The 23124-nt window shown below is 42.1% G+C and overlaps 1 protein-coding gene across 2 annotated transcripts in view; it reads left to right on the top strand.

The window, feature by feature from the left end:
- The window catches only part of EFL1 (elongation factor like GTPase 1), a 32180-nt gene extending 27262 nt beyond the window's left edge, over positions 1–4918 (top strand). For both annotated transcript variants that reach the window (XM_032947519.2, XM_076066572.1), the window contains exons 23-24: positions 1562–1746; positions 4140–4918. In XM_032947519.2, the coding sequence (XP_032803410.2) occupies positions 1562–1746; positions 4140–4328 (374 nt within the window). In that variant the 3' untranslated portion in view covers positions 4329–4918. The remainder of the gene's footprint in view (positions 1–1561; positions 1747–4139) is intronic.
- The last annotated feature ends 18206 nt before the right edge of the window (positions 4919–23124 follow it).

Raw genomic sequence — 23124 nt, 5'->3', positions numbered from 1 at the left:
TCTCTTACTATATAGGTTTTTTTGTGATTGTGCTGTACAGCTCTCCGATGTGTTTTCTGGGTTGCACCGTATACAGTGAGAGACAGAATAACAACATCAAAATCCAGAAAAACGCATGTCAAAAATGTTATAAATTGATTTGTATTTTAATGAGGGAAACAAGTATTTGACCCCTCTGCAAAACATGACTTAGTACTTGGTGGCAAAACCCTTGTTGGCAATCACAGAGGTCAGACGTTTCTTGTAGTTGGCCACCAGGTTTGCACACATCTCAGGAGGGATTTTGTCCCACTCCTCTTCACGGCGTAGTGTGTTATCAATTGTTTTCTGGGTGACTATGGTCCCAGCTGCCTTGAGATCATTGACAAGATTCTCCCGTGTAGTTCTGGGCTGATTCCTCACCTTTCTCATGATCATTGCAACTCCACAAGGTGAGATCTTGCATGGAGCCCCAGGCCGAGGGAGATTGACAGTTCTTTTGTGTTTCTTCCATTTGCGAATAATCGCACCAACTGTTGTCACCTTCTCAATAAGCTGCTTGGCAAAGGTCTTGTAGCCTATTCCAGCCTTGTATAGGTCTACAATCTTGTCCCTGACATCCTTGGAGAGCTCTTTGGTCTTGGCCATGGTGGAGAGTTTGGAATCTGATTGATTGATTGCTTCTGTGGACAGGTGTCTTTTATACAGGTAACGAGCTGAGATTAGGAACACACTCTTAAAGGGAGTGCTCCTAATCTTAGCTTGTTACCTGTATAAAAGACACCTGGGAGCCAGAACTCTTTCTGATTGAGAGGGGGTCAAATACTTATTTCCCTCATTAAAATGCAAATCAATTTATAACATTTTTGACATGCGTTTTTCTGGATTTTTTGGTTGTTATTCTGTCTCTCACTGTTCAAATAAACCTACCATTAAAATTATAGACTGATCATTTCTTTGTCGGTGGGCAAACGTACAAAATCAGCACGGGATCAAATACTTTTTTCCTTCACTGTATTGTTGGGGATGATATTCAGCGTTTCATTCCACGTGCGGAGAATCTCTTCAGTTGCTGAAAAATGCGGTCCAACCCGAAATAACATCGGAGAGCTTTTGTGATCTCTTGCCCTGCTGGGAGGTACTGCTGTCATCACACTTTGCTGACAATGATAGGTCACTCGACCTATCATTTCATGTTCAATAAAACGAGTGCCACTTTTGGGAAGTAAACAATGATCATTCTTATTCTTGGTTCTTTCGGTAAAGTCACGTTGAAGGGAAAACAATAAAATAAAATATATATAAAACAATAAAATTCTCACGACGTTTCGACTGCAACACAAGCAGTCATCATCAGCTGTGAAAACTAACGGCAAGCTTTAAATCAAAATGATCATTCTGTTTTGTTTAGTTATCTTTCAGTCCTTTCAATGAAGAAATGAAGGTCCAAGGGGTTAGTTCTGTAATATAGATTAACCAGAATCGTCATCAATGTGCAATGCCTTTGATAAATCATAGTAAGCACTTTGTTTTAATGGAAATCTGCTCTGTGCCCACACACACACACACGCACGCGCGCCAGGCCGGGTTTATGGTGTGCTGTCGAAGCGCGAGGGCCGCGTTCTGCAGGAGGAGATGAAGGAAGGCACGGACATCTTCATCATCAAGGCCGTGCTTCCCGTCGCCGAGAGCTTTGGCTTCGCCGAGGAGATCCGCAAGAGAACCAGTGGCCTCGCCAGCCCGCAGCTCATATTCAGTCACTGGGAGGTAAATTGCACCGTTAATGTAATAGCAGGAATGGTGCCGAAGTGTAATGGTTAGCAGACTGCAATTGCAAATCCAGAGAGGTCGACGGGTCTGTTCCCTCTCCAAGCACGTCAGTTAAAACAGCGGGCCGCGTCTCTTAAATTCCCCCGCCTCCTATAGTTAACGGTATCAATAGGTATGGCACAGCTGGTCGATCGGCAGGTTGCAATATGGTGGGGATATATTGTGGGTACTCCCACCTCTTGCAAACATATCTGGCCAGTGTGGAAGAGTAGACCAGATAGGCTCTAGAGGGGCTCTCGAGAGCTGCTTCTCGTGGGAGCCCAAGCAATTGCTAGGGCTGCACCTTTATTATAACAGCAAGGAGCTTTTGCCCATTTGACAATGCCGGCTATAATGAAAGCCAAAATAGTTCCATGAAGAATAAACGTTCAAGCACCGAGTGAATTAAAAGTGTGACCTTAAGGGGCACAGAGGGTAATATAAATAGTGTTTGAAGTTGTTTAACTACATGCATTTTCATAAAAAAATATATCCCTGGAAGGTCCTGAGGTCAAACGATCAATTGTCTAATATCGGGAGGGTTATTTTAATTCCAACGAGACCACACGTGTCAATAATCATTTCGGTTAACGTAGTAAAAGCTTGCTCGCGGGCGTTTTTGTTAAGACTTGTGTGTGTACTTATTGTTATCAAAGATAGTCTTATATCATAGTCATACAATTAATGATCATTCATAAGACCTGTCAGTCTACCACTTAATGAAGAACTACCCACACCTTTCCAGACATGACTGTTTGGCCATACTTCACCAAGCTGGTCACAGTACAGGTTGAAGAAAGGGGTGTGGCAGGACCACTTTTTAAATATCACTAGCCGGGAATAAAACTCCGGTGGTTGGCGTTCATGAAGCAGTGTGATATAACCTCTTTGCCACTTCTTCACCCCAGATTTGTATAGCTTCACGTAAGTTTGGTCGCATACATATTTTTACGTTTTTCAAAACTTTACAAAATAACTCGGTCTCATTATACACCAAAGGTCTGGACCCTGTGTTGTTATTTTATGAATATATGGGATTCCTAAGATCTTTAATTCCAATTTGAACAGCTTCAACCGTTTGCTTCCAGCAAGTTAATGCAATGTATAAAAGGTAGTGAAGCCTGCCTGCGTCAATGAGAAATCTTGAAAGTGTTTACAGTATTTTCACCGATGACAGGGAGTTTACAAGCATGTAAGCATTCTTTAAATAGCAGGTTGTCTGGACGCCTGAGTAATGGTGATTGCAAGGTGCTATGTGTCTGCCACTCAGGAAAGGGCCCCGTTGCATTGATACTTAATGATTGCAAACTGCTGCCATATGTCATATAATTAGAGTGGGGTCAAGAGTCAGGAGGATGTATGACCTGGGAAAAGGTCACAGAGTAGTGCGCTGGTCAATAGCATATCAAAGGATGAATGTCTCGTCAAAAGCATGTTCCTTAATGGGCAACACTGCTTTTTGGTGCTTAAAGAAAACCCATTGTAAGTGGTTTATTTAAACAATGATTTATGGCACAATTCAATTATGAAATACACGCAGTCCTAAATTGCATCACTGTCTGATTACAGAGTCAATGGAATTGCATTTTAAAAATGAGGGAAAAAGGCTATGCTGGTGCATCTGCTTCAGACAATTGAGTCATTCATGTTCTCGTAACTTTTGACTTTTCAACTTTGGCAAATGTAAAGGTATTTTGTGCATGAATATGAAAATATCGTGGGCAAATTTAAACACATTTTTCTCAGTTTGTACATTATTGTAAGCATTAAAATAAAGAATCTGAATTTTGGGATATGGCCACATTAACATGCAACATTATAGTGCCTTTCAAAATATATATGTATACATTTTATTTATTATATCACGTCTTCCTTTGGCTACACAGCTTCGGCTTTCATATTTTTAAAAATAAAATATAGTTTTCTAGGCTTGCAGGATCCCCTCCTAATCCTTGAGCACCGCATCTTTTTCTTTGCACCTCTGAACATGCGCACGTTCACGTGTGCACACTTGTTGTTACGCTAGCACGGGGAGTGGTGGCGTAGCGGTGAGCGCGCGCATTGCTCCTACGAACACAGCGACCTAGGTTTTCATCTTTTGCTCACGGCCAATCTGGGTGACATTCGGACCGATCCTGGGGCTCCCCTAGGTAGACTTAGCCTTAAATGAGTTTACCTGGTACGACGTGAAAACATCTGCGTTGGGGAGATGAAGACGGCCGGGAGTTTTGACCACACCGCTCCCCACTTGCACCGTGACGGCCTTCATATGCGTTCGCCAATCGCGCTTGCCCCAGCGGTCCTTTGTTAAGGGCCATTTTGGGTCCTTTGCCCCCTTTGTCCCTGTGAAGGTGATTTCCAGCGACCCGCTGTGGGTGCCCACCACGGAGGAGGAGTACGCTCACTTTGGCGAGAGGGCCGACTCTGAGAGCAAGGCGCGACAGTACATGCGTGCCGTTCGCAAGCGAAAGGGGCTGCACGTGGAGGAGCAGGTTGTGGAACACGGAGAGAAACAGCGTACACTCGGAAAGAACAAATGAGAGGTTTTTTTCTGTTGTTGGGGTTGCTGACGGGTCGGCCGACTTCATTTCGAACTCAAATTCCAGGTTTTGCAGAGGATCGAGGTAGCTTCTCGGTGCATTTACCAGTTTACAGTCAAAACGCAAGGGCTTTATTTTCATAATATTATAGGTATCGGTGATAAAACAAAACTCGTAAAGGTTGGAGATTTTTTTGTGGTTGAGGTTTTGTACACATACGTACTTGTAATAAAATGCCTTATTTGTTTTGGTTTGTATTTTAATGTACATTTCATTATTATATTATCTTTTGCTGCCTTCAGTAATTAGTGTATAAATATTTGATGACAAAGATATTTCCCTGCTATTTTATTCTGAAAGAATAAACATTGCTCAAATAAACGTTTAGTAGAGATGAAAAAAAAACACTGATTTTGCATTGTGAATATTTATTTAATGTTTATTCCATCTTTGGAAAATTAGCATTTATAATGCTAACTTTAAAAAAGTTACGAATCGCTTTGAGCCTTTGAAAAGTTTCTTGGAGAATGTAATTTTGCTAATTGGAAAAATTAATAAAAAATTACGTCAAAGAGCTACTGCCTTGCAAACGATGTCTTGAGAGTTTTTATTGCATTTTTGTTAATATGCTAAACCTTCAATTAACTGCACTTCAATTAATCACAGACATGATCGCCTGCGCTCGTGCACCATTAAATGTATTTTTATTTATGGATCCGGGGTGGGAGGGTGATACTCATGTTTTTGTAATTTAATCATTGCCCTGACCCCTGAAGTCTTCCTCCTCGCGCGTACCCGAATCCCACATCCTCTCCCGCTTGCGTCCGTCCACCCCTCCCTCATTCCTCCCGTCACTAAATCAGTGAGTCTTATTAATAATAATGTTGGGTTAGCCACAAAATTGATAATTTGCTCAGGAAACGACCCCCTCAGCCGATGTGATCAATTGAGAATGTGTTGGTGAACCTGGTTCAACGGCGTTTAAGACTCGTCGCACAGTTAAGTGACGTAACAGGTCTGTCATTACCTGTTGCTATTTTGCCCTCGTTATACAAATGCATAGATACCCCTAATGACTCAAATGATTATTGAGAACACCGAGGCCAAAAGGCTAGAGATTTTTTTTTTACACATCTGTTAATAATTACAACGCACATTTACGGTGCCCTGTTTCATATCAGAGAGCGGCAATTATTTTTGGCAGTTTGTAATTCTCTCATAATGGTTGACCTGTGTTTTTAACTAGGCCTTTGCCAAGGCAATATAAATAACTTGAGGTTATATACTAAAAGTTCACTTACAGCCCATTTTCCTTGGGTCACGGAGCTGCTGCTGCTGTAGCTGGCTTGCTGCTGCTGCTGTAGCTGGCTTGCTGCTGCTGCTGTAGCTGGCTCGCTGCTGCTGCTGTAGCTGGCTTGCTGCTGCTGCTGCTGCTGTAGCTGGCTTGCTGCTGCTGCTGTAGCTGGCTTGCTGCTGTAGCTGGCTTGCTGCTGCTGCTGTAGCTGGCTTGCTGCTGCTGCTGTAGCTGGCTTGCTGCTGCTGCAGCAGCTGGCTTGCTGCTGCTGCTGTAGCTGGCTTGCTGCTGCTGCTGTAGCTGGCTTGCTGCTGTAGCTGGCTTGCTGCTGCTGCTGTAGCTGGCTTGCTGCTGCTGCTGTAGCTGGCTTGCTGCTGCTGCAGCAGCTGGCTTCATGCTGCTGCTTTCAGTCTCACGAGAGCCGCATTAAGTTGGAGAGGAAAAGCATTTCGCTGAACTGCTTTCCCTTGACACCGCTGAACACGTCCACATGGATATTTGCTGACCCTTTGACATTACATTTTTCGTGACATTTTTTTTCATTTATATATTTTTTGGCTTTGTAACCTGACACTGGAGGCTTCACCGTGTGGGCTCATAGGATGCTGCTTTCCTAACAAACAGGAAAAAGACACTCAGTGCTTCCTCAATCAGATAAAAGTACTCCCGTCTGCCGAAAATTTTAAGGGTGCAGGTCAAAGGCCATTGTAGATTAGTGACCCAGTAAAGGGTCATAAAAGGTTGACTTGTTGTAAGATGCTGCGAAAGAAGATTCATCCCAGCAACTAAAATGCAAGAGGGTCCATTGTTCAATTATCTGTGCGCAGAATGCTAGGTGGTTCAATTAAGTGGATGGCATTGATGCTAGCCAAAGGTCACCCTTACTACGCAGTATATTATTGGGAAGTGAGATTGTTCGGTGTGACTAGAGCAATTTGGTTAATAATTAAAATGTAGTTTATAACTCCGTAAGCGTGTGACGTGCATGACTAAATGCTCATAATCCAAAGTGTCACAAGGTGCGGCTTTGTAGATTATGCTGCTCATTGCGAAAGTGATGTTTCATTGACTTTGGCTGATACATAATCTGGTGGATTTTTTTGGATGGTGCATTAGGTTGGAGAGTTATTGTTAATGACAGATTCTTCTTTTTAGTGCTGCTGTTTTTTCAGTGTATTTTTCAGAAATATAGAGCTCATATCGATGCTTTAACAAAATTATACACTTTTAGCAATCTCGTAACGCAGTCTTTTATTCTTCCACTGTTTCATGTCGTCACTAAATTACAATATCAGAAGTGTACTGCTCTTCAGTTATTGTGTTCTGCCAAACACAATAGTTCTATTCACAATGTGACATTACAAGATATGGCTTTTTTCACGGAAAAAAACCTCCAAAGAAATTACGTGGAACTCTTTTATAGGCATGAAATTGCAAAAATTTGTTGCAGGCATGCCTTCTAATTGAAGTAGAATTTGGCAACCGATGTTTTAATCACCCGCTGGCTGGGGTTTTTTTTTTACCACACAGGTTAATGTTTAATCTTTTGAGGCACCTTGAAATTGGCGCATTAAATGCTGTGCCTTGTGTGTGTGACCTGATGTGGCTGCACGAGCCTCCCCCCTCCTCCTCCCGAGCTGAATGCGCTCGGTTGTGGGTCCCGTGCATGGCTTCTCGCGAATCGTGTGCAGCCGTCATCCAAATGGGGGGGTGGGTTCAGCTGTTCCACGGCCTCTCCTGGGAGCAACGATAGCCTTCAAGCTTTCGTTCTCCACAAGGGAGGGGGGAATGAGAGGGGCTGTTTTGCTAACAATTAGCCGTAGCCCGCCGTGATTTTAGCCTGCGCGCATTGAAAGGTGGCAGACCAGCGGCGAGGAATGCATTCACGTGAGCGTTCGGGCGGTCGTCTGGCGGCGGTCTGTATTAAACACGATCACGATGGGATTTTTTTCCCCTTCATATATATGTGTGTGTAACGTTCAGCCCGAAAATGTTGATCGAGCAATTGAATAAAAAATGACTGATTGGGAACATCTTGACATTGTCCCGGGCACGGTTATTTTTTTTATAGGCTGTAGCCACTTGTTAGCTTGAAGAAAGCCTCGTTAGAGATTTAGTATTACTATTCCCTGCAAGCTCTTAACAGTTAACATGCTTTTTCTTCACATGCGCATAAAGACGTAAACCTCTTCCCCCCCCCATAACCACCACCCTCTTTTCGTTTAAGAGCAACGTTGAATGGATGTCCAGTGTGTTACAGTGGCTCCAGGCATAAATGCGGTGTGTAAGTATTATGATGTCTGACACATTGCATCCTGCGAGCAATCAGTCGCGTACATTTTTTTCCAGGCCCCCCAATTTTTTTTTCAACGCAGCGGCTGTGTCTTTGTTTAAGTGTAACCTTATATAACTTCAACATGTGACTCTCATTAAGTGAACTGTGGTGTACTAAAATACCAAAGGTGGCTATTAAAAAAAATCCTCTGCTGTATGTTTTAATTGCAATGCCACAGGTATTGAATTACACTAAAACAAGGAGATATAATTTCATGGCAACTGAGGGAGTAGTATGTAATGTTTTTTGTTCTTTTCATGTTACATTTTCTTAAATACTTCATACAGTAATACAATTCATCATATAAGCCTACTGCTTATGCAGTGGCGTATTTTCATTGAATAAAATAAACACGATACATTTCATTAGGTTATTTGATGTTAATTAATGAAATATGAACGAAAATGCATTTCACTGATATTCGCCATTCTTTAGGCTCTGAAAAGCACCCTTCGCAAACAGCGTTGTTGAACGGATAAATTCTGCGTAAGAATCCGCTTCGTCCTCTGAAATGTTGAATGCATTTACAACACCCCCTTTTTTCTTATGAGAAATGTCCAGTACGTTCGTGAGGACTGGAGAATGTAGTATTTGAAAGTTACACTAGAGGTCAATATTGAGCCAACTCTTCAATGCTTCTCCACTTCAACGTGAGACATCTTTTTTTTTGCGTGGGTTTGAAGATGTTCTTGCACTGGCTTAGACTTGCAACGAATAATCCCCTGGTTCTCATTTTAAACCTGGTTGGGCATCGGTTGCAGGAACCCTCGATGCACACCCATTTTATCAGAGGTATGAAAAAGAGGCGGTGTAACATCGCACAAATAATTGTGCATGCGTGCATATGCATGGTCAGCGTTGCTTATGTTGGAACTTGTGTCTAAAACCTTTTGGCCAGTCTACACTGTCACATGCACTATACAATTATCTTTTTTTCGAGCATTTGCAATGGCTGGACGAAGCAGACCGAGACATCCTTTAATCTGAAACATCCTACTCAAAACAGCTTGCTGTCTGTAATGGTGCCAAGAACAACCATTCAAAGGCAGGACTCGTACTGCGACCCGTACAGCTTAAATTACTTTTGCAGAACTTGACACACTTGCTTGCCATTTTTACAGTTTAGATTATTTGATGGGAAACTGGCTGCTTTTAATAGTGAACTTTTCACGTGCCAAAAAAGTGTATTTATTTTTGCTCCTTTTTACAGACATGATAATTGCTATAAATTTTTATGCTATTGCTACATTTCCACTGATGTGATTGAGTTGAACTTTCTCGGTAACGTGGTCTCGTGAAGTTGACTCAATTTTGCGTGATTAATACGACGTCTCTGTTAGTTGTGGCCGATTATGCCATTAACTTAGACGTTGACGTGAAATAAACAATCGTTGCGTATTTTTTGGGGCCTTCGCGAATTATTTTTCACGATCATCTTTGATTAAACTGCCGTGAATAAATATTGAGTGCATGCCCTAATTACATTGGATTATGCATTACGGCTTCGTTGACTTTCTGTCCCCCCCCCCCCCCCCCCCCCCCGCTGCAAGAAGATGACTGGAATCGTCCACGATAAGCTGTCGCCGCGCAGGGCCCCACAAACGACCCTTGTCTTTCTGACCTCCAGTGTAACCCCCTCTCGACAGAGAGAGAGAGAGAGCCGTCAGCCCCGCTTTCGCGGCACGCACGTTCGGTTTGGATTGTTGATGACAGAGCACGGACCTGAATGTTACAGCTGGCACCGCCCAATGTGCAGTTTGTGATGTGGGCCACAACGCGAATATGTTGAATTTGGGAAATCCGGAGTTGGGGAGGATGTGACACTGCGAAGGCTTACATTATGTAGCTTCGGGTAGGAAATTAACGGTTGGCTACAAGGGTTTGTCATTCACACTCTTGAATGTCGCACCTAGGATGTAACAATGCAAACGTCCATTTTCGTTAATTGCCATCATCGCATTTATGAGGAACGTTTTTCTTTTTGGATTCTAACTTAACTCTGTGGGTTGTTAATGGTTGCAGTGGTAATGTGGAATTTGTTGTGTCGTCTACAGTAGTGAGTTCCACTTCTTAATGTCAGCGTGAGCCTGATGAACAAGCAACAAACCCTGTAATCGCACATGAAAATTTCACCAAGTCTACGGTACATGTTTCAACCATCTTGTTCATAAAATGCATAATAGCTGTGTGAGGTTGTGCGGGGATCTGGCATTCCCTTTGTGGAAGCATTTTGGCCGTGCAGGAAGTACAGATTAGGTTTAATTTTCTATAACTATAGCCGTGCATTTCCAACCGTATTCAAAGTTAATACGTTCAAATACACGGGGACCACATGGGTTCATGAAACAAGTCTTCCAGCTCGAAATAAGTTCATTTATTGCATTCCGGCTGAACGGCAATAGAGGCATCAGCATGAATGTTAATATCACCTTTTTTAATCTTAAGAAATGTTGAAGCACTCTGGGCGAGCGACTGGGACTGTGATCAAATAGGCTCACAGCCAATGCCTCAGTGTAACAAAGTGTGTCTCTTGTAATAGGCACCGTATGGGATACCTGCCAGGGTAATTAAACACTGTTCCAACTCAGGTCTCTGTTACAACCCTTGGATCTAATTGAAGCCATTTATTCCCTTGTATGGTAATAATAGTGCACATATAATAAGCATATACTTATGCAGAACTTGCAACACTTTTCTCCCCGTCGTGTATAATTTGTTTGAAGAGATAGGGGCAAGAGCGGTGGTCGCAGCGATTAGTACAACTGTGCAATGAACCCACCGACCTCTTGATTGCAATTCACAGCCACGGCTAACATCAGTGGTGAATTATATCGCAACCTGTCCTGTCGTCACCCCTCTTCGTCAACCTGCACTCACCATGCTGGTGAAGTGTGGTCAAACAGACTCGATGACTGACACAAGTAGTGGGGCTGCCTTCGTCCAGGAGTGCATTGACAAAGGGATATAACTTATAATACAATGCATATGTTCGTGAATTTTTTTAATGGAAAATTATTCAAGCGGATGGAGATAATGGGCAGGTAATGGTTTGCCAGGCAGGGTGGTCATGTTGATATTACGATGATTTGTTCACGAATGTGTGGACTGATAAACATGTATTATCGCTTCGTTGCAGTTTTGTTTCCAAAGCGTCAATTCAAGGAGACCTTTTTTTGTTGTCCAGTAATTATATACATGCGTGGCAGTCAGAAAGTAATCCAATTCATATACTAAGTAAATAATAATGATCCAATGTTAAACTAGTAATTTAAAAAATATATGCCTTATAACGATGTCCTCTTGAATATACCAAAATATACAATTACAGTATTAAGTGTGTACTGACGATCGTTGATGATTAGCACTAGGTGTGAAACGAATAATGCATCGGTGTATCGCTTTGTGTGTGTGAGAATCGATTATTTTAGAATTCCTATGTGCTCGTTATTATGAAAACTCGTACAGCCACTCGAGGCTCTAGAGTGCACCATGGTGTGAATGCTACAATAATTATTCAATCAAATATTAACCCTCATAACAAGTTGTCAACTCTTGATGGAGACGAACTGTTATTAGCATTACTCATACTCCACACACACAAAATCAGAATAGGACGGACAAAAAAGCACACTTTTAGTTTTTTGTTATTTTCTTTGAACCTATCTACGTTACAGAAAGACCCAAAGAACATGAATTCCTGCAGCCTCGAAAGCTTTAAGTCAACTTTTTATATTTCCATTATCCAACCTTTTTTTTTTGGCTACCCAGGAGGTGTTCATTCGGAGTTTTTGTCTTACAATATTACTCACGGTGTGTGTGTCACTGCAACAACGAAGTCAATCGGCAGGCGTGTTGGTTTCTTGCAGTGTCATTGGTTTGTTACAGATATGTCCCGCACTTAAGTAAGCCTGGGACTCTGTGTTCACTGTTTTCTAATTCTCGGTTGTTTCCTCCATGGGGGGGAATGCTCAACCTCTGACCCCCATTGTCAGCCCAGGAATGCGAAGGAAGAAATTACCTGTCCCACCTTCCACACGGTGGCATTATTGTTTCCTCAGTAAGGGAGATATGCGGTATGCACCTGTACATGTACAGCCCTATGTCTAGCGACTGTTGGATGGAGGCATCTCTATGCCCTGTCTGTGAGTTGTGCGGGGAATTTGGCGATACATCACCACGCTGATCATTATGAGGTTGGTGAAGCAAGGGAGTCAAAGATGCAGGCACATTGAACAAATGCCCTCTAGAACAAGTGCCGCCCACAACGTGACCCCCGTGGCCTATAACACCTGTTATGCATTGTGATAGCTCATCCAACAAGCACTATCCAGGCTCAGAGGTGCTTGGCTTGCGAGATCTGACGTCGAGGCCGGGCGCGTCCCAAGCTTGATGTGGTCATCGGCAAATATGTGCTCGCCCTGTTAGAAATGAAAGTGTCGTTAATGAAGATGGAGTGAGAGTGTAGTCAAGCAGATATTCTTGGAAGAGGCAAACAGTCGGCGAGCGAACACGCTATGGCTTGATACTTCTGTGACAGATTCCAATCACTTGCTACTCTAAACGTAAGCACGTGTGGCTTCGTGAAACGCTAAATATAAAAAAAAACTTTGAGCCTATTTTAGTTTGTCAATTATTACACATGTATATGAGAGCCGCTGCTGGAAATGTCCCCCCCCCCTTCCTTTGTCTACTACCTAATCAGTAAAAAGAGGGGCATTTGTACATTTGTTTTAGAACAGAAACAACTGTTTACACATGATTCACGCGCTGTCAAAATCTAGGCATTTGTCCTTGTTGAGTTGACCTGCAGACAGGACAGACACTCGGCAATTTCCTGTCCGGAGGAAATAGTGCACGCAAGAGAAAAATAATCCCAACTTGCTGCACAGACTTCCTGTACTAAAGTACAACCCTTCTGAGAGTTTAAATAAATAAAATAAGTAAATTAATGATACGCACGATAAAAACAATTACTTTGCAGGATTTGTGTGTGTGTTTTTTTTGGGAGTGGGGGGGAGTCACAGTGTTATTTTCAAAGGTGCTGGGTTGCAATTAATTTGGTTTTTGCGGAAGGGGGGTGGGTGTCATGGGGACATGCGGGTGAATATTTCGGCTCGCTGACCTTGCACCGCCCACTGTGATTTTTGTGCAGCGGCCCAGTCTGGCTTTCTTCCTGCACGTGCACCCAACCAGCACCCCCCCCCACCATCTCCCAACCTTACCAATCCTTCCATCCTCCAATCACTCACGCAACCATACTCCTGTAGGCGTGTTCTAATAACTATCGCTGTCATGGGCCCAAACAGTATCTCATTGCTTCCCAACTTCCACCACCCCCAGACTGACTTTTCTCAGATGAGCAATGACAACTACAGAACTTGTAATGTCAGCTGTTTAGCTACTTTTGTGGTGTGTGCAAAAAAAAACCCGAGTAACTCCTGTGAGCATTGTTAACGGCTAGGTCTCATGGAAATGAAATGAAGATGTTTGATGGAAAAACGAAATGTAGTTAACAGCATTTGCCAAACCACGGTAGTTGTACATGCTGGCGTTTATATGTTTTAAAAATAAATATTAATTATCATGTGTTTACCAAATTGGCAACTTTATATTTTTACTAGCCTGAAGATGTGTTCACTTAGCAATCAAAAAACGTATAAAACTGTGCTGCAGAGCGTCACGTGAATGATGAAACAATGACTTAACTTGACTGGACTCTGTTCTGACTTCAGAGAATTCTGCTGCTTGGTTATCTTCATGGCAAATAAAGAACAGAATCAACGGCATACTCGCGTCATCGCGCACAGCCTTGGAGACTGTGTCCTGTGAAGTGGCTAAAAGGGCAGGAATGTACTGCAAGTTATTCACAGCTGGCATATGAATGTTATGCCTATATGCACCAGTGTTGTTACATGTGTATGAGAAGGATGGAGGCGGGGGATGGCTTCGAATATAGTGTACTAGTAAGAATAGGCTGCCCTTTGCCAATCCATTGCTGGATGAAAACCTCCCCAAGCCAATGTCGTTCGTGGGAGTTGTTTGACCTTATTTTCTCACGTCGGTCAGTGTGGGTTAATTAAGGCGGGGCTGGTTCTGATATCACTCGTCACTGGTGTAAGCCATGGCTAGGAATTGAACTGAGGTCACCACGTTGATGGCAGAGTCCGTGAACCACTACACATCTGCTCCACCCAAGGCTTCTGTTGACGATATCACACTGTACATTTGGCAGGCCGAAATGTCTTATGAAACTCTATTTCCTCTCTGCCTTTTAAAATGATCAAATATTAAGCGTTCCCAAGAACATATCACTTTTTTGCTTGTCAAAGAAGTGATTTGTACTGATCATCATGATCTAGAGTATCACATAGTGCTCACGGTCAATTGAGGCACTCAATTCAACAGATAATATCTGAGCAAACATTCTGACAACCACTAAGCCATGGGGCATTGCTATATATAGATAGAGACTACATATACTAAAATCAAGATTTAATGACCTGAATTATTTTCCAAAAACATATTAAGGCTTCATTTATACGAAATTATTAATGAAAACAAATCCTTACGCATGTTCTTACACTAATTTTAATCACAAAATTTAATCACACTAATTTTAATCACAAATTATAAGTTAGAAACAATAATTATTGGGGGGGGATGCCCCGTGTATGGTGCACCATGAGCTACACATTAAATATATAGGAAAGCATTCTCACCTCTTAAACATGATACTTTTGTGTAATAATGCAGTGTTAATGATTAATGCCCTGTCTTCTTTTTTTGTGCCTGCACAACATTTGCAATGGGGGCTCATTTATTTTTTGTCGAACCTCAAACCTACTTTCTGTGCTCTGCATTGTGTTATAATAATATACTGCGTATTTACCAAATGGCTACACTTCATCATCATCATCATCCACGAATCTATCCACTGTGTTGGATGAAGGCCTTCTTTCCACCTCATCACCATCTCAGAAGCGCAACTTTAAAAGTAGCCAACACTTATCTCCACACTCGACAGTATTCTCTCCAAGACTGAACATTGTCCCGACTGCGTGAAGATCATAAAACACCCTCAGTTTCTTTTTATTTTAAAGGCCACTGTGCGAGGGTGTCACGGGCAAATGTCACATTATCCATTACTTGAAAGGGTGCTCTTAAAGTTATTGCCGTGCCGAGTATTTCCTTTGCAAGTGTTCACGTTAGAAGTGAACAAATAGACTGCAAGCACACGAGGAAACTCATCTGGTTCGCCGACTAAGAATTATTATTTTTTTCCTTAGCCGCAACGTGGGTAGCAAACGTGGTGCCCAACAGCCATATGACTGTGAGGTCTGGCTGCAACTAATATCGTGTGTGTTACATATTGCCTGTTCCTGTTGAGAAACATCAAATAACTGGGTGGGGGGAGGGGGTGAGCTGCCCAGAAATGTAATGAAATGCAAGACGTGTATTATTTGTAATCCACCGTGCATTAGATTACTCATGCTTCAGAAGACTCAAGGCTCGCACGAATGTGGCACATATATTTCGAAGAAAAATTGGCAACTTTTGCTGTTGTTGTTGTTGCGTGAAGACGTATATTTTTGTTATTTGTTCTACACACGAGAAATGTATCACCAAATTAACAGCTACTATGCAGTAAAATAGCAATATATAAATAACGTATTTAACTGCACAAATTGGACCGTTGCTCCCAGATTAAAAAATATAACGGGTTCTGCCCACACGACGTTGACCGTAGAAGAAGGAAAAAACACAAATACACGTTCGGATTCAACACGAGACATGTTCGTTGCATTAACAAAGAAAAACAAAATGTATTGTGTCGTCATGTTGTGGAAAGAGATCTGGAAGTTTTGTGGGATCCCCTGGGTTGATGTGAAATCCAGGGCTGGGGGCTTGCACGGCCTAATGGCAGCAGGTGGCCAAATCCTCTCGAGGGCTCCATTTTGCCCCCCACCCCCCCCCCCGAGAAGGGAAATGATAATGATGATGTATTTACTTAATTGCCATTAGAAAACAATGTGTGTGGATTATTTTCATTTGGAAAGTCACATGAAGGTTAATTTATAATGGTTTTGTTATTTCAGTTTTTTCTTCCTTTAAAACCAAAATTACAACATGCACTCGATTGTTAGCACAGCGTGAGAACTGCAGTGGTGTTTTTTTGGTGTAGTGGAGGGGGGGTTGACGGTATTAATAGCTTCAACCACATTCTAGCCTGTGCTTGTGGAAGCTGGTAGGTATGCATCTTAAATGTTTTAAAAGTTAAGGTTCAAATGCAAAGTGCAATAGTTTTTAGACCCTTGAAGAAATCAAAGCTTTTTTCCTGGAATGTTTTTGCTAAACTTTAACAGCCCCATCTGTGCTCAAAAACTGCATTTGAACAGGCTTAATATGTTATAAACGTATGTTATCCTCCCATTATTGTCACAGACTTGACAAAACACAAAACAAATGTTGGTAACATTTTAAATCTATGGACAACTCGCGATTACCCGGGTCAATGGGATGGTTGAGTGAAGGGATGGTTTGGATGAAAACGTAAACACAGATAAAACGAACTCGATGCAAATTAGGCCGTTAAAACACGATTTATTGTTTACGCGCGTAGAATGGGGGAGAAGACGTAGCAGACCGTGTCCTTTGTTTTTTTTTACTGTTTCTTAAAGTAATCGGTCACTGAGTCACGAGTGAGGAGCACCAACAAATAGACCAGCTCAACCCAAGACTCACCGACGAGCTTGGGATGACACATTTTCTATTTTTTCCTATTTTTTTCCCCCCCGCAACCACGTTAATATCCACAAACCAGATAAACCACAAGGATACCGGTAAAGTTAACGATAGTTGTATACTAGTTTAACACGTAGGCTTTCGCGACCAATATTATTCATAATAAAGGTTTTTGGGTTAGATCGCGTTTATTTATAAATGTGTCGTAACCCTCCACCACCCGACACGGCCAATCAGCAAAAAAAAGTGTCACGTTGACAAAAGACAAATAATTCACTACTTTAGCCCAACCGATGATGCTGGATGTATTTACCAGCGAAACGTCGTACTCAAACTGTAAATGTGGATTCACTCTTCAACACACCGGTGGGCTAAAGTAGTGAATTATTTGTCTTTTGTCAACGTGACACTTTTTTTTTGCTGATTGGCCGTGTCGGGTGGTGGAGGGTTACGACACATTTATAAATAAACGCGATCTAACCCAAAAACCTTTATTATGAGTTTTATACTACTTTGTTCATTGTCACTATCGTACGCAATTATTACTTTTATACAAGAGACACTGTGACCACAAGTCACCGGACAAGAATGTTTATTTTTAAATGTTACAGCTTTAAACATGGTGGCTTACAAAGGATTGATCATGTAAGAATGAGATACTGCAAAAGAACGCACTTAGAGGTCCGTGAAGTAAGTGCATGAGTGTGCTTGTAATGATCCATTCTCTGAACGTTTTTTGCCTTCATAAATTCCCTGCTGCAGAGGAAGCGTGTTCTACTTTGTAAAATCATGCGTTTCACAGACTAGTATGAGATATGTCTGGATTGATGTTTCGTTATAAATGAGTGTTTTAGAGTGCACTTACAACTCGCTATTTACATCTTTGTTTCAATCCCCGCTATGTTCAAAGGAACGTCAATTCCAGCTCACAGCTTCTAAGCATAAACGTTAAAAAACTGCAATGTGGAAAATGCATCTTAGTCCATAGTGTCATCTTCTGACTCATAATTAGTTTATTTTTGGGTTAGATCGTTTAGGTATAATGTAAATGTATTAACTATAACCTTGCACCACCCAATAGGGCGAAACTAATTATTAATCATATCATTGGTTGTGAAAGCCCATGTATGGATATCCTGTCAACTTCTGTCTTTTTGTGGATATAAAAAAAAATCTTTATATATGTAAATGCCTGACCTTTTCGAAATCTGTTCATCATAGCAACATTAATAAAAGCCAGTATATACTATTTATAGTGTCCCAGGAAACACAACATTAGCATTCCTCCTAGTTTAGTGAGTTACTTGGTTGTCACCCAGTGGAATAACATGCCAATGCCAGGCTTGCATGCTTTTCAAGAGTGTGCTACAAGGCCACCGTCCTTGAGATTGTTTCCCATCGCGTGGTACGTACATAGTCTATCATGGCGATGAGAGCCCACGGAGGATCCTCGTGGGATTTGTGGCAGGCAATGTGTCTGAAGAAGAAATGCGGCCATCCCCTTGTATCCTTATTGCTCTCTGGTGGTGAGGCAGTTTGTTTTCGCCTGACCAAGGCTCCGTGTGCTCGTTGCGCTTCCTCGTTCCACGAGTCAGAGGTGTCCAGAGTCTTCTTCTTCTTCTTCGTTCTGTCGTGCGGCTGATGTAGATGCAGAACAACAACGACAATCTCATATTCAGGTGGCCAAGGCGGATAGCCACGTCAGGCGCTGCGGAGTGTATCGCCGTGATGTCTCCTTCGTATTTTTGGGTCGGAGCATTGCGTGGTTATACGTTGTATGGTCTGTTCTGGATGACCACAGTTACACACTGGAGAGTTTTACATGTTCTATTTGTGCATCAGGAATTTGCATCTGCCATGATTTTGTACGGATTCGGTTTCGAGTGGACCATGAGCTTCGTGGAAGATCAAACCCAGGGATCTTCTGCGTCGGGTCTTTCGCAAGGCGTTTGTGAGTTTCTTTTGAACTCCATTCAGCTCTCCAAGCTTAATCGGGGGGTGTCCAGATGTGCTTTGCAGAATTTATCTGTGCCAGACACAGAAGTGGTACAAAACACAATATGTGACAGGTGGAGAACTTTAAATAGCACCTTATGGTACAGCGGCGTTGGCACTGGTGTGTAAGTAAAAGGGTGACCATAATTTGCTGGTGCCGTCAGTAAAAGTCAATGTGCAACTTAAAAATAAGCGAATGTTTTTGGCAGAGGCTCTTCGCCTACTCTGAAGATGGGCCACTGCCCAAACCATTGGTTTAGTTTACGTGTTTTTAGTTATGTAGCGATGTAAAAATTGGAAACATATTTGTTATCCTAGGAATTATGGAGCCCAAGTTCTGTTTCTCATAGTACTGCTATTGCAAATACCTTTGTAAAATCTCTTTCACTTTGCTGGAATATTCAAAGTGTTTCTCAATGTCTGTTTTGCGACCACAATTATTCGCAGATCAGCTGGCTTGGTATGCAACATCGGTGGCAAATTTGATAAACGCGCCGTGCGAGTGTGTGTTTGTGTGTTTCTGTGAGCATTCCTAAATGTTTGGATGTTCACCATCAATCCAGTTGATTTTAAGGTCAAGTAGGCCGGTCTACTTATCTGTGGTGATCAAGGCATGCCGTACGATGCTTAGTAACTGTCAGCACTCGGGTTTCTCCAACATGAGGAAGTTATCCATGGTATTCTGTTATCAAGTATAGCACATTTCTTGCCAAGAGGGAGTCGTGTCTGTTTTTTAATTGGAATATAAAAGGTAAAGGTGCCCCCGTGCACTTTGCTTGCCAATGTCACTGTTTGCAGAAAAACAAACCTCTACAAGAGCAAACTCTTGAGTGTATTTGGTCTACTCTTCCACGTTGATGTGGAGTCAGAGTCGAGAGGGGGGGGGGGTTGAGAAACGCCCCCATTGTTTTCACTGCCGCTCCAGAAGATGGAATTGAACCGGCAACAATTGAAATGCAAGTCCAGTGTGCTAACCATCACATCGCGGCGGCTCCCGTTATTTCAGTATATGGGCTCAAATGATGAGCCAATAGAAATGGAGGTCCCCCCCCCTCCCCCACAATGAAGCCAATGTTTCTCTGTGCGATATATTAGCCTCATAATTCCACAGGTATTTTCCCTTCCCGTGCAGTCAAATTGGCAGCTTAGTCATCGCTCGGATTCCAAACACAGCTTGGAGTTTGCAACACAGAGTTCATGTCTATCGAGTCAAGAGCCTTTTAGAGCAACTCAGGTGATTTTGGCAGGTCGCTGCTGATCTTCGTAGGTTAAGGAGAGGATGTTAACAGGTAATATTTTTGTCGGTGTTTGACCTTTTTTGTGTAGATCTACCCTGTTCGGGATCATTGTCAGTCAGGAGGTGGCCCCCTCCTTCTCATAATTTTGGAATCTACATTTAAAAAAATCTAAATAGCATAACAATGCAAAAATGTGCTCATATGAAGAAAACAAATCAATACATAATCGCGTGGTCTCCATGCATTATTACTTAGCTTCTTTTTTTCCCCATTAAATACTCGAGGTGTGATGATGCAGCATTCTGATTCATGTCACCGATTAGGCTCACTATGCAAGTGTAAAAACTGATTGTGTCCATTGTTTCCGTACACTGTGCGTTGTATACTGTGGAATGGTGGTGCAGTGGTTAGTGCATCACACGATGAAACCAAAGTTAAATTCAGAGCCACGGCTAACATCAGTGGTCAGTCATATTAGCACCGGTCCTGCCCCCTCCTCACCAACCCGAACTGACCTGCGTGATGAAGTGTGGTCAAACAACTCCTTAGAGCGTGGAAATGCCTTCATTCAACAGTGTATCGACTTACAGCTGTAAATTATCGTGATAATTCTACTTGTGTGCGTTGTATGTGATGGGGTTCCCGTGACCTCCGCTGCCACGAGAGGCACTGACCATTCAGCGCAACACACTTAATGTCGTTCTATTGCCTAAATAATATTGGATGTAGTCAGTACACTTCAGCTTCCTCGCGCTGCTGTAAGCAAATAACCAACAGAAAACAGCAACGGACTGTTGACGTAAAGTATTGTTTTTAAGTCCAATGACAAGTGCAAACATTATTTAAGAGGTACAGTGTGATAAAGTAAAAAAAAGGCAATCGGGAATCTGTGCAGCCGAGACTTTTATAGGTATTTTATATTGTATGGCCCTTGGCCCAAAGGAATCCGGAAGATCTGCCTACCCTTTACGATTGTTAATAAATTGTTGCATGTTGTGTACATGGTATTTATCTCGGTTTTGATTGATGTTCACGGTCCTTTAAAATAATGCACTCAGGATTAATAAAATGTCTTGGAAAATGGGCCTGAAAACCAATTGTAAAAAATATATATATAACATTCCTAGGAAATACGGCATATGTGGTGGAAAATTATGCAGTGGTTATTCAATATTTTATTGCTTTGATATAAATTTTGTTTATTTGAGGCTACTGCGCTATTGCAAATCTTATTAATAAAATGCTTAAATATAAAATTACCTTCTTATCTCTCATTATGTTCTCGCTTTAAATGTAGGGATATTAACCTTGGGTAAGAATCAGTTGGAGAGGGCTAACGTTTCAGGCTTAAACAATTGAAACTTTACACATTCCTTCTCAGGAAACCGTGTCATAGTATACACAAACAGATAACCCCCCCCTTTGTGTTTTCAATTTACCCTGGTATGAGGACCTCCGGGCAAAGCCTCAACTCTGCGCGCTCCGACCAATAAAGCTGACGTGTGCCTTTGCGAGGAGGGTGAATCACTGCGATCGTGGCTTTAGGCGTCTATTTGTGGAGGCATATGAGCCCCCCCTTGCCAACGCGAAAGTTGGTCCAGCTGTCTAAATTTCTGACGGTTGCCCTTGTGTGTTACCGGGATGATCTCTTAGTAATCCCCAGGTTATTGAATCGCCTGGCTAAAGTGGCCAGCTCAACCCAAAATAAACACGCTCTGCATAGTTTTGGGGAGGAGAAGGAACATTGCGTGTAATACTTTTTTTAAAAATAATCTTTTCTACATTTCTGTTCGCCCGATTGAAGCAATTGTGATGATTTGGCAATGGAAAGGATGATGAATTTTTTACGTGTGGCCTGGAGGGGATTTTTTGCATTTATGCAAAATTGTACTCTCTGAACCAGCGGTTCTTAACCTTTACTGTAGCCTTGCACGCCTTTGGTTCTCAATCGTAAAAAAATATATAATGTTAATAAACACGTGGGTGTGATGAAACAAAGCAGTTGTGCTTACGTGCCTGTGCTTGTGTTTTCGATTATTCACCTTCTAAGAAAAGACTCGGCTATGTCTCGCACTCCCAGAAAGGCCATCTCGCACCCCCAGGGGGTGCGTGCACCCTAGATTAAGAAACACTGCTCTAAGCAAAGGAACAATTTTTAAAGCGCATGATGGAAAACGCATGGCGGTTCTTTGAGTGACTATTAGACAATACGCATTCGGAAAAAAATCACTCAATGGGACTGTGAATACTCTTTGATTTCGTAACATGTGCATTTGATAATTGTCCATTTGAAATGTAAAACAAGTGTATAGAATCTTCTTTGGTTCTTTCGGTAAAGTCACGTAGAATGAGAATAAAATAATAAATCAATAAAATAGCACATTCATTTATTATTTTATTGCTTTATTCTCATTCTACGTGACTTTACCGAAAGAACCAAAGAAGATGAATCCTTGCAGTCACGAAATCTTTAAATCGAAATTTAAGTGTATAGAATGTAAAGAAAAAAATTACAAAATGCATGATTACACGGCGTGAAAAACAAAGGCAGCGTGTCAGGATGGTATTGACCTCTAGACACAAAGACAATGGCTGTGGTTTTAGGTATCAGTAAATACCTCCGTGTTTGTATTTGCGGAGAGCGATTTCAGACAGTCTTCGGTATCAGGGCAGGTGTGTTTACTTGACGAGCTTGCCGAGAGTAACCAAGAAAAATGAGCCAGAGCTTTGCGTCAACCTTCCTGTAGGCATTTGCAAAACAAACAGCTGACTCAGGGGTTTAGGGTAGAGGCTTTCTTGTGGTCTGGGATGTGCCACAAGGGTTGCTTGTGAGGTAGTGTTGATCACAATACTTCTCTACGAGACAAAGTAACCCTGAACCATTTCATTTCTCAGCCACACCGCACCCCAATCGTCTACGCTCTTAAAAACTCACTTTAATACCGAACAATGTCGCACCGATAATTTTGGTCTGGCCAGTAATGATGGGATTTTGCGGCCCTGTCTGAGAATTTTGGGGAATGTTAAACACATGGTTACCTTGAAGGCGCATTTTGTGGAAAGCCACAAATATTGCTTTTGGAAATTGGGGAAATTAAATCCGCGCCATTGTTTTTACAGATAATTACAGCTCTAACAGTATCGGTGAAGCAGTTGGTTGTAATCATTATTAGGGTTATGTTATGACAGGAT

The sequence above is a fragment of the Petromyzon marinus genome, chromosome 1 (assembly GCF_048934315.1).
Source record: "Petromyzon marinus isolate PM22_M1 ecotype Great Lakes invasive population chromosome 1, UKy_Petmar_22M1.pri1.0, whole genome shotgun sequence".
NCBI classification, from domain to species: Eukaryota; Metazoa; Chordata; class Hyperoartia; order Petromyzontiformes; family Petromyzontidae; genus Petromyzon; species Petromyzon marinus.
The sequence above is the reverse complement of the archived record's forward strand: the minus strand, read 5'-3'. Positions and strand labels throughout refer to the sequence as shown.